The sequence below is a fragment of the Sturnira hondurensis genome, unplaced genomic scaffold, assembly GCF_014824575.4.
Source record: "Sturnira hondurensis isolate 20B ecotype Veracruz unplaced genomic scaffold, ASM1482457v3 Scaffold0004474, whole genome shotgun sequence".
Taxonomy (NCBI): domain Eukaryota; kingdom Metazoa; phylum Chordata; class Mammalia; order Chiroptera; family Phyllostomidae; genus Sturnira; species Sturnira hondurensis.
The window spans coordinates 8,761,852-8,774,810 of record NW_028077105.1 but is presented as its reverse complement, the minus strand read 5'-3'; the positions used below and the strand labels follow the sequence as shown (position 1 = coordinate 8,774,810).

Here is a 12,959-nt window from a genome sequence, read left to right as displayed (position 1 = left end):
AGTAACATCCCCTATCTGGCACTTTTTACTGGACAGCAATGAAGGCCTAAAAAATACTTAATCATAAAGATACCCAAAATAAGGCCTGGCAATTATTTTTATATCAGACTCTTGGAAAATATTTCAGCAAGCATTTGGGCAGGAAAGAGATGATGTATGGGAAGCTGGTGATTGTGCAATGCATTCTAGAAAGAGTAGTCATAAGTAAAGTCTTCTTGGCAGGAGCAGAAGAAGGAATATCCCCAGTAGTGGTGGATATAAGAATTAAGCTGAGCAATGAACATGTGAGAAACACAAAGTGAGATCCAGCCAGAATTAGATCTGGGAATTTGGCGAGTTGCTGTGCACGTGAGTTTGCCATAGAACTGTAGATCTCAGAATAATAGGAGTACAGCATCAAGAAGAGCCAGGTGACAAAGTATAAATACTGTGTGGTGACAAATTCAGACACAGAGAGGCATGGTGCACACTTGGGTGCCAAGTCAGTACCCACTCAGGAGACAAACCACACCAGTTATTTAAACAGGGAAAGTAGGATATAAAGACTTGTTAACTGGTAAAAGGCAGTTCTTTGAAAAATTATTGAAGTAGCAGATACAGAAGAACAGCTAGCAGCTGTAGGCTTACATAGGGTAGACCATAAAGGAACCCAGAGCTAAGAAAGGCCACACACTTCCCTCCCCCCAACCCCAGCAAGGCTGAGATTCAGACCTATTTAAAGAGAGGGTGAATACCACAGGACCACACAGCCTGCTTGTGGTAAAACAAACAACTAAACACTTGGCAGAATCAGCGTGCAAGTGCTAGTCCAAGGAAGCTGCTAACCACTGTTGAGGGCTGTGGGAGTGACTTAGAAGTAGCTGGTCATGGTCAGAGCTGTGTGCAAACCGAAGCTACTTAGAAATCTGGCAACAGTGGTCTTGTGGGCACAGTTGGAATCATTCTGACCTTCTGGCTCTCAGGCTAAATAATATAATAATGATAACAATGAGAGTAATGAAGATGGAACCCAGAACAGGAGTATCTTCCCACCACTGAGGGTGTTTTGGTCTCTATAATACCCTCTGTTTGATGAAGTTTAACATTCAGCTACCTGGCCATGAAGAAATGTCTATAGGTTCTTTTTTTAAAAAATTATTTTATTGTTATTCAATCACACTCATCTGCATTTCCCCCCACCCCCCACCCCAGCCAAACTGACCTCCCTCCCTTGCTTCCACTCTCCCTCTTGGTTTTGTCCATGTCCTTTATAGTAGTAGTTCCTGAACACCGTTTCTCCCATTGTCCTCTCTCCCACTCCCCTCTGGTTATTGTTAGATTGCTCTTAATTTTAATGTCTCTGGTTATATTTTGTTTGCTTTTTTCTTTTGTTGATTATGTTCCAGTTAAAGGTGAGATCATATGGTATTTGTCTTTCACTGCCTGGCTTATTTCACTTACCATAATGCTCTCCAGTTCCATCCATGCTGTTGCAAAGGGTAGAAGCTCCTTCTTTCTCTCTGCTGCGTAAGTTCTAACCTCAGCATCACAAAGCAGGGCAAGGAAGAGTGAATTTAAAGTTCTGCAACAGTAGATTGATCATTGGCACAGCTGGTCTCTGAAAATCGTTTATTTATTCCAAGATTCTAAATGGCATTTTAGACATACTCTCAGACATATGCTCCTATTACATTGCAAAGAGATGTGAACTTTGTAAATCAGGAGCAGAAAAATTTTAAAGAATGTAAGAAAAACAGACACATGGATAAGGAGAAATTAAAGAAGAGAGGAAATAAATCATTGGAAAGAATCTAAACATGCAATAGTGTAATTAAAATAAGCATTGGATATATGTATACAAAATAATGTTCCTGTGTAAAATGGGAGCTATAAAATAGAGAACAAATTTAAGAGGCAAATAAGAAAATAACTACCAAAGACATGAGGATGTTATAGACTCAAAGGACAGGCAGAAGTGGTGAGGCATTATAGGAAATCCTGAAGAGCAAAACTGGTAAATCAGAACAGAAGTAAATATATCAAACACAAATTTGAAGAAATAGCACTGAACCCAGAAACAACTTTGTTATCAAACTGAAAAAACTCACCATGTTGCAGTAAATTAATTAAAGGAACTTCAAAATTTTAAGAATTCTACTAAAATTCTGAATTATACAAATAAAGAAAAAATCATACATATCTATAGTTACCAGCAAAGCACCTTAAATCAGGCTTGTCTGCAAAGCAAAATGCCCAAAACATTACTCTACACGTCTCTTCCCTAAATTCTCTCTGGTTTCCCCACATCTGGCTCAGTGCATTTTATATGTTCTCATAGCATTTTGCATTTTCCTCTGTATTATATAATGTTATTCCATTATGTTCTAGTTACATATTTACTTGTTTCCCTCCACTAAACTGTAAGGTATATCTTTGTACAACTCAAGTGCTAGGAAAATGAGATGATAAAGTGAAATGACTTTGTCTAAAGTTCAGTCTTTGAGACAAAAAGGGTTTGAAGAAAACCCATATCCGATTCCTCCTTGCCACAAAAAAGGCAGAGGAAGTACATTTTCTTTCTTATTCAATAGTAGTATGGTTGCTGGACACTCATGTATTTTAGTAAATGCAGGAAGCAAGTTCAGTGTTATGTTCACTGATGTTTCCCAAGTGACTAAACTGGAATAGTACAAAGCATATAATAGACACATGATTAATGTGTGTTTCATGGGAGCAAAGAAACATTAGAATTAAAAATTTAAGCTATTTCCCAGGAAACGGTGTAATTGTTGCTGTTTTGGCTTCCTCCGTAGGCTTGTAACTGTAGCACGGCAGGATCCTTGGATTTCCAGTGCAATGTAAACACAGGCCAGTGCAACTGTCATCCAAAATTCTCTGGTGCAAAATGTACGGAGTGCAGCAGTGGTCACTGGAACTACCCTCACTGCACTCCCTGTGACTGCTTTCTGCCCGGGACTGAGGAGGCGACCTGTGATTCGGAGACTAAAAAATGCTCTTGTATCGATCGAACGGGGCAATGTACTTGTAAGGTATGTGCTGCCAAAACACATTCAGGAAAAACTTGCCTCAATTCTATTGTCATGGCTTGGTATTAACTTCATTTAGCATTCATTATTCCTGCTTCATTGTGCTAAACAAACAGAAAAACAAAAACTCACTGACAGACACAAGGATTTTATTGATGTATGTTCATTAGCGTAGGGATAAGTACTGCTTTTTAAGAATTTATTTTTACCCAAAGCCTAATTTTTTTCTAGTTGGTAGATGTGATATATTGTTAATGGTAAATTTTTCTTTACACATTCATGTTGCTTAAACAAGAATAGTCTGGGAGGGAGGAAAAAACAGTTTTCTTAAGCATCGACAAAGCAAATCAGAGCTAAATAATAAGGCTTATAAAAAAACTATTTCTCCTCAAATTAATCTGCAACCACTGTGGACTGAAAAATATATTTAATGCTGTGGAAGTTCTGTAAAATTTCATCACATATAAACACTGACATTTCAAACAGTGACTATGTGGGAATTTCAGCCTTCATTAATATTGCTAAATGATGTAGAAAAACAGCCCATTAAAAAGGATAAGAGAGATTTTCCCCCATCTTAGATGTATCTGAAAAATCAATTTCAGGGTAAATGCAATTAAGACTGGGTCACAGGTATCTTTTCAAGAAAAAGTCAATATGGAGAAGGACAGAAACACAGAAGGGTGACATCCAGGGAGTGACTGCTAAAGCAGTCTTGAAAATGTAAGAAAAGGCAGCCGCTGCCACTCAGGGTCCTGAAACAAACCCGAAATACAATGCTGCATTGTTACATATCATAATTATGACTACACATTACATGTGTTTATTCTACTTTGGTTTAGTATTTTATCTTTCTGTCACCATTTATACTTAATACACATTATATGATTATACATACATTATATGATAATTTTATAAATCTACATTTTAATATCATGTCTCTTGTTTACATCTATTTTTCGCATCTCATCACTGTTTAGGAATTGATGTTTTTATTTTGCAATTTAAATTCTCATGACTCTTTCATATTGTTCACAGCAGAATAGTAGAAAATGTGCTGCTTAGATTTAAAAAACAATATACAATATCTATGATAATGTCCTTACATATAAGGACATTACATATAAGGGGCATATTTTAGATTCATTCGATGTCAACGAGATTATCTACATGTACCATATGAGACATGGGTATGATACTCAGTGATCTTTTTTGTTTTTTTCCCATTTTTAAAACGCGTGCCCCTGTTATTTATTCTCAAGTGTATTTCTTTCATCACTTCACTGTTACCGATACTGGGAGACTCTCGTCTTTCTTCAGGTGAATGTGGAAGGTGTCCACTGTGACAGGTGCCGATCTGGCAAATTCGGACTTGATGCCAGGAACCCACTTGGCTGCAGCAGCTGCTATTGCTTTGGTGCCACTACTCAGTGCTCTGAAGCGGAAGGACTGATCCGCACGAGGGTGAGTGAGGACCTGCTGAGCCATGTAATGGTATAATGTTATCCCTGCTGGTGTCTTTTAGCGGGGCGCTGAGGGCTAGGAGGAAATGGCAAAACATTTAACCAACCTTTTCCCCTGTGCACATCTCAAAATGGTACAGGGACCGTGTGCCTTTAGAGGGTTGGAGTAAATGCCATTTTTAATTTTCCTTAAAAACAGTTCATTTATTGTTATAAAGAAATTGATGCCAAGGGAGAAGGGGAAACTTTGCAAGGGAAACTTGTTCAGGGATTGGAAGAAGCTGCATTCTGGAGTGAGGACTCTGGAGCATGAACGCTGATCTGCGCTAACGCGGTCCTGAACACAAGGCTCCTTGCGCATTTATTCCAGCCAGCTTTAGAGAACATAGATTTTTAGAGTGGAAGCATGTTTGTTTTTACTTACATTTTCCCTTAGCTCTTTCTACTTTTAAATGCCACTTTTTGTTCATGTGAAAGTCTCCAATTTTCACAGGTTTTGTGGTTTTCCCTGCGCCAACAAGTCAGAAAGGCTTATTCCCATGTCCTACTTGCTTGCTAAGCTCTAGTTCTGTTTCTTGGGAAAACTGCTCATCAGAATGGGGATGGCACCGCAGGTAGACATGCTGTCCATAACTTGGTTTTAAAGGGGTGCCCCAAAGACTTGAACTCAGCCTCCTGCTGTGATCTGATCCCTTGCAGGTGACTCTGAAGCCTGAGCAGACCATTCTGCCCCTGGTGGATGAGGCTCTGCAGCACACAACTACCAAAGGCATTGATTTTCAAGATCCAGAGATCGTTGCCAACATGGATCGGGTGAGACAAGATCTCCGTTTGGAACCTTTTTATTGGAAACTTCCAGAGCAATTTGAAGGAAAGAAGGTAAGGACAAGAACTTTGAAGTCACATGAGAACAAAGCAAAATATGTTTTAGAAATCACTCCATGTGAAGATTTATCTAACTCTTTGCCCCTCACTTTATTTTGTCAGTTGATGGCCTATGGTGGAAAACTCAAGTATACTATCTACTTTGAGGCAAGAGAAGAGACAGGTTTCTTTACATATAACCCCCAAGTTATCATTCGAGGTGGGACTCCAGCTCGTGCCAGGGTTATCATCAGGCATATGGCTGCTCCTCTAATTGGCCAACTGACAAGGCATGAAATTGAAATGACTGAGGTAAGGTTACTAGTTGTTTGATGCAAGGATGTCAATGGTTTTACATTCAGTTTCATCAAAGTAGTTCATTTTCTTGTTAACAGAAAGAGTGGAAATATTTTGGTGATGATCCTCGAGTCAGTAGAACTGTGACCCATGAAGACTTCTTGAATGTACTTTATGATATCCATTATATTCTTATCAAGGCTACATATGGAAATGTGATGAGACAAAGCAGGTAAACTCTAACAGAAAATACCCAAGTTAAGTTCTTATTCTAGAGTCTACAGGGAAGATCAGTAAGACATCAGGCAAGAAAACTTTAGAAGTGTTTGGTTTGGGAGCATGTTGAGAGAAGACAAATCAAAGGTGGCTTTTAGGTCACCTGGTGGAAGTTACTGCCATTTCCCCCCAAAAGGAAAATAGGTTGAGAAGCGAATTTAAGGGGCAAAAATGGTGAACTGACCTTTGACATAGTGAGTTTTAGATACCAGTCAGAACTTCAGGAGATCATGTCCAATAGGGTAGAGATCATTAGCTGTGGTGCTATAAATAGGCTGCAAGACAGCTGAGGAAAAAAAAAAAACAAAAACCTCCTTAAACCCTCAGGGCCACCAGGCAGAGAGAAGTTGGTCCTAACTCTTTCACCCATGCGCATTGTCATCTGCTCAGTTCACCCCAGTGCACCATGCAATGCTGTAGTTTCCCCTGTGCATCATGATGTGAAAAGATTGGGAATCACACCAAACAGAAAAGAGCACAGAAAAACAAAAATAAATACTGGAAGCCAAAGGGTGTGAATGCTACAAGGGACTATGCTGTTTTTATATGACACAAAAGGTCCGTTAAAATGAGACTATCTGACACTGACACTTAGGATCACACTGGTGACATTCTTACTGCCAGTTTTAGTGCAGTTTTTTGGAAGAAATCATCTCAACATCTTGAGGGATAAGTGGGACACATTGAACCTAATATCATGAGTACAGACTAGTGTTTTCCATGAACATAATTGTAAAAGGGAGGAGTGAAATAATATCAAAGTTCAAGGGATGATGATTAAATCTCAGAGAGGAGTAAGCATGTTTACATACAATGGGGGGGAGAAGTTAATAGCAAGGAATACATTTAAAAATTATGGAATAAAGAGAGGGCAAATAGTGGAGATGCCATGAGACTTCAACCTCATGAGCACACATAGTCAAGTTCCCTGAGTGGTAGGGGCAACTTACCCAATAAAATAAAATGAGGAGTTGCACAGAGGTTTTTGTACTGTGGAGGCAGAAATTTGAGTTGAGTTCATACACGTATTTTGTGGCATTTCATTTTCTCTGTTATGTCCTGTTAGAATAAGAAATCGATAGATATTTGAAAGTAGTCTTGTATAATAAATTTGTAGACCAGTCCAGGGAAAGAAAAAAAAATTATGTAACCTTTCATGGCAAACCAATGAATTTAAAAATACCACATTTCCAATGTTTACACTGTGCTAACGCTATCACAAAACTCCTTGTCTTTCATGCAGAAAATCCGTATTGCTTTTCTGATTATACAAAAGTAAAAGGATAAATCAAGGGCCAACATTTACTTTCAAATTTGTATTCCTTTGATTTTCTTTTCATAGCTTTTGCTTCTAACAAGAGATTATTTTATGTGAAATAATACAAAACCGTGTACCAAATATGTATTGTGAGCTATCTTGTTAATTAATTTAAATATCAAATAAATGTAAATTAGGTGGTAGAAACCAAAGCAGGTTCACACGTCATAGAACATAGCAAACAACTGTGGTGTGCAGACAAATGAACTTGCAAGCTCTTCTGTGCTGCAGTAAGAGAGTGTGGCGGCGCACGGAACCCTTGCTATAGGGGCTGACAATGCTGCCGCGCGTTTTTCATTTTACTTGTTTGGCTCTCTCACACAGATTCCATCTTCCTACGCTGTGAGCATGTCCTTTTTTCCTTCTAAGTCTCTTTCCCTGATGACCTTATTTCACGTTCCTCACTAAAGAATATTTTTTGCCTTATGAGATCGTTTTTTTTGAAACTTCAAAATAAATAAAGACCACTTTTTTTCTAGGCTCAGTAAGAACGAGAGTCATCATCCGGCAACAAGAAGGACAAGTAAACCAGGAGATTAGCCCTTGATTTGTAAGACAGTGGAATTGTCACAAAGTCAAAAAATAGTTTTGATGCTTGCCCCCAAAGCAGTGAAGACAAAACCAGGTTCACTCAGCTACAAATTTAAGTCATCCGAGAAGCAGAGAGTTGAAGTTATTATACATGTGCTTTAAGATTCAGATTTTGTACATATATTCAATGCTGAATTTTTTTCTCTGTTTTTGTCTTCTCTTACATTTATTTGAAGGTTATAACAACTTTGTATTTCTGTTTTCATTTTTAATGAAAGCTTGAATTTGGCTAAATCCCTGATTCAGGAGAGACAGCTGTTCTCTAACCTCCTGAGAAAAAAGCAATGTGTTACAGAAACATCCACGGTCGACCCCATTCAAATTTCACTTGTTTTTTTTTAATAGTCACAAGTCTGTTGTGTACAAGCATGTGCAGGAAAAGGAAAGACTCTACTAGTACATCCACAGGTTATAAAACACCATGAGATGCCAGCGGGGCTGCCTTGTCTGCAAACACCACACCACCTTTTTACCCCCACAGAGAACCCAGGGGAACCTAAAGGGAGAGTTGTTCTTATAGGAGGGGAAGGGTTTGTTTACAGGTCACAACTGCTCTGTTCAAAATCTGAATTTGAACTGAATGTGCGTTTCACAAAAGCTGGCTGATCTTCAGACTGCAGATTCTGATGCTAGCGAAATCAAAATGTGCACTCGTAATTCAGTGTCAATAAAATTTATTTATACCTGCTATAAAGTTTATGACTCAAGCTGCTTAAGCTGCCAGAGGTGCCTTTTATTGAAGCAAAACTATTCACTGTCTCATTTAGATGTTTATTTTCAGAACATTTCATGTTATTAGTTAGTCATGAAATAGTCTGAGTTTATGAACTGTATATATTTTTATGCATAATTCCAAATTAATGAAAACAGTAGCAATGTTTTTGCTGTGATTTTTTTTTCAATTATAAGGACCTTTCCACCAATAGGGAGCAAGAGTTAAGTTACTTGAAGAATTTATTTAATAAAGTTAAACAAAATACTGATTTGAAAATACTTCATCATCAGAAAAAGATCAATATTATTTGATTATGCTCAATCATTGTTTTCTAGGTGGTTTTCTGATGTTTTAGAAGGACATTCAGAAACTCAAGAGGAAGAAATCAGCATTGGTTGTAAAGGGAAAGCCATTTCACCAGTGACTGTAGGGGCAGTTCTAATGGGGAAGGACCATGGCTGTCTGTCTGAAACAATGTGAAACTCTAATTAACTGGCCAGGTCTACCAGAAGCCACTCTCATTTTAAAAGTTGAGAAGGCAGGATCTTTATAATAACTTCTCAACAGGATATCAGACACCTAATTTACTAAACTCCTCATGATTTGTGTGAATATTTTGCAAATGTATTATCTCAACCTTTGAGGAAACAAAGATGCAAAAATCAGATGTAGTGCATAGTTCCTAAATTTTAGGCAGCTTCAAAGCAGTGGAATGACAAAAACTTGAGGGCACTCTTGTTGTAGGATTGACTGTTTGCTTGTGATCTTAACTTACTCCATGGTAATCTAAGTATGTGTTTGCTGTGCCCAGCATTTCTGAAATCTCCATGGAGGTCGCTGAACAAGGACGGGTGACAGCAGTGACTCCTCTAGCTCGCTTGATTGAAAACTGTGACTGTCCTCCGGGCTACTCCGGTTTGTCATGTGAGGTAAGCTGGTCCCTATCACCTGCTTAAGCCCAACTCTCTTACCTGACCGAACAGAAATGCTCTCAGTTGCTGCAGTCAGTTTGACTCCATGCCTACTCTCACCCTATTTTATTTGATCTTCCTCTCACAGTGAAAGACACAGGAAGAGGAGGAGGGTACTGTTCTTACCTAGGAGTAGGAGTCCCATCTGAAGGGAAATATTTTATAAACTTTAAAAATTTTGTAAAAATACGGAGCAGTCTGAAAATAATGTTTTCACAAGGCCTGTTCATTACATCTGGTTTATTTTCCTGCCATCTCTTCTGACCCGTTGAAGACACTGAAACCGCATCAATCTGTGTATTGACTTATTCACAAATAATTTTGTACATTTTTTGTAAATAGGATTTGGGAAGCCTTGTGATGTCACCAGGTTGAAAATGGTAAATGTAAACCCCTTGAGAGGTGGCACAGTGCCATGGAAAGAAAAAGCAGGTGGGCTTTGGTGAATCCCACCTAGCTGTGCCGCTTGCACAGGGCATTTGCTCTCTTTGTTTCCAGACCCCAGGTTGTCTACCTGCACAATTACCATGGGAATTAATATAAATGAGAACATATATGTGAAAGCCCCATTGTAAACCCAAGTGTCATTCAACTTCATAGCCTCACATGGATTCCAGGCTTTTCAGAGGACAATTTCCTATGAATAGCTGCAAATTTCTTGTGAAACATCCCTGGAATAATGTTATAGCTTTGTTCGTGACTGTTCTGAAGGGCAATAGTCCTTTGAATGCGTCCATTTGGTCCAATTATACCAAATGATCCATCTCGTTATTAAATTAGAACTCTTACATATACATATATACAAATATATATATTCATGTATATATATTTGTGCATATGCCAGTAAGTATATATACTGCACTTATATACACGGCCCACCCAAATACACATATACACATATAGTATATATGTGAAAAAGGATATAGTGAGTATGGTGCATATGACATATGCTATATTTCCAATGAGTGTGTAAGATTTAAAGGTAAAGACAGAAAGAACTTGAGATTTTTCTAGAAAAGAAGTGAATTTTTAAATTTATTTTTTATATTAAAAAGTATTTGGCTATATTTCTGACTCACTGTGTAACTTTTGTCAATTCCTTACTTGCTGTAGGCCTTAGTTGTTACATAGTTAGCCAATTTAAAAAATTAGTGATTGGCTTGTGAAGTTCTAAAATTTTCTGATTCTGATTATGTTGCTATTCAGTAAGTAGTCAAGATTGACCTGTAAATATCTTATAGAGAAAGTTACTCCAGCTATATTTTTCTGCATTTATATAAAATAATACTACTGTTCACTTATGAACAAAAATCTTAGTGAAATAGCAAATTATTTTAATTAGTCTACCTTCATTCCATATTTTAAATGTTAAAATCTCTCCTTATTGTGATCAGTAGGTTTTTAAAATAGTATGTTCTAAAACATGCTTTCCCATTATGCTTAATAATTTTCTACCATTATATGAAAACATACATTAGTACAAATGAAGCAAATAATAAATGAAGAAAAACTAGGAAAACATGCAAATTATCACCAGCATCGGTGGCTCCACCTATTCCTCATGAATTTCACTTGGACTCCTATTTGCAGACAATGAGTACAGTGATATCTGAGTGGAGACATTATGGGGATAAAGGCCTATCTCTCATAATAAGGTACCTGAGGTGCTCTCCACAACCCATTGCTTTTAATTTATTATATATCTTATTTATAATTCATCTTGATTCAAAAGTGTAATTACCTAGGCATAAAATCTAATCATCAAAGCGGGAGCTAAGGACAGGTTGGAAAGAACACATCCCATATCAGTAACATATGCTTTGGGTCATGAATACACAAAGCAATTCCTTTGCCATATTTTCACCGAATGTATGCTATTCTAGAGATGTCTGCAATTATGAGCTTTTCATTTCATGTTTTCTACCCAAGATATTATGCAAACAAACAAAATGAAGTGTTTGTCACCACTGAAAATACAGCCATGTGGGAAGACATTTAGCCTTTGCCTATTACCTGAAGTGTTAGGACATTGTAGTCCTGTTCATTGAAAATGTTAGTTCTAGAAATGCCTCCTTATTACAATTTATGACTTGAAACAGAGATCATATTACCTTTAGAAGTCAAATACAGGGCACAGTTTCCTCACCACACAAATTATGGGAGCCATTGAATTTAACATACTTAATATCGAAGCTACTTCTCACTATCCTCTCAGTTAACATGGCTGCCTAAACTAACCTAAACTCAGGTTAGGTTGTGTGGAAAAATGGAAAATATTCACCATTGAATACTTGGTTCTCAGCGATAAAATTATGGAAAACGGAAATGTGTAGGTCATCTTTTGGTCATTTCATCCTCTTTCCCCTCCCCCAGGTTTGATAGGACACTTGTCTCACAGTTACATAGCTGATGTCTCACTCAGAAGCTGTCACTTTTGTCTACTAAAAATACTGCTTTTAAACCCCAACAGTTTACACCTATGCTCAGCTCATTAAATTCAGAAGACCGAACAGTGAACATAGACTTTTCTTTTTACACATGCACAACTCTTGGGATAACCTTTACCGTTTCTCTTGCACATGGAAGATCCAAAGATTTGTGCAGGTACATAAAAATATTGAGAGATGGTATCAATAAGTGACCTATATTGTAATTTTGTTTCCCAGTGCAACTTAGAGCAACCACTGTTCCCTTTATTTTTAATATATTCTCAATGACTATATTTTAAAACTTATCTGGGATAGAGGCACCCACATTGATTTATTATATGTTAAGCACCAAGAATACATTTATCTCATTTAATCCTCATAACAACCCTATAAAAATGAGTTAATTACCTTTTATCAAGTGCTTACTGTCTTCCTCACAATGCCAAGCATATCTCCTAATACACTTACACCAACATCACTCAGTATGTGATATGCTCCCCATTTGACAGGCGAGGAAATGGAAGCCAAGGCAGGTTGAGAAACCTGTCCATCCCACAGCTAGAAAACAGCAAAACTGCAATTTGAACCTAAACATGTCTGTTTTAGAACACCTAGATGTATGAGCATTTATATCCACCTATTACACTACACAACATCCTTACATTCCAGGTGAGAAAACTGAGGCCCACCGTATTCAAAACCTGCACAAAATCGTGCATAGTAAGTGGTAAACAGGAATTAAACTCGGGATTGCCCGATTGCAAAACCTCTGTAAACATATAAGATAGCGCTTTTATTTTCAATAGTGCAAGTAATCTGTATGTATTGTCACACTGTTGTGGAAAGAAGGGGGTTGTTGCATAGATCTGCTCCTGCAGCATATTGGCTCATCACCCTGTTTGTCTCACATTCCCTTCTGTCCACCCTCCCACGTATTTGAGGGAATTTGATTCTAACATTCTGATGAGATAGCATTTATGAAAATTAATTAAATATGGAAAGAGAACAG

General features: G+C 37.7%; 1 protein-coding gene across 3 annotated transcripts in view; it reads left to right on the top strand.

The window, feature by feature from the left end:
• The window catches only part of LAMA2 (laminin subunit alpha 2), a 531,387-nt gene that overhangs the window by 351,860 nt on the left and 166,568 nt on the right, over window positions 1–12,959 (top strand). For all 3 annotated transcript variants that reach the window (XM_037045779.1, XM_037045780.1, XM_037045778.1), the window contains exons 23-28: window positions 2,793–3,029; window positions 4,347–4,490; window positions 5,189–5,368; window positions 5,477–5,665; window positions 5,749–5,882; window positions 9,362–9,479. In XM_037045779.1, coding sequence (XP_036901674.1) covers window positions 2,793–3,029; window positions 4,347–4,490; window positions 5,189–5,368; window positions 5,477–5,665; window positions 5,749–5,882; window positions 9,362–9,479 — 1,002 coding nt within the window. The remainder of the gene's footprint in view (window positions 1–2,792; window positions 3,030–4,346; window positions 4,491–5,188; window positions 5,369–5,476; window positions 5,666–5,748; window positions 5,883–9,361; window positions 9,480–12,959) is intronic.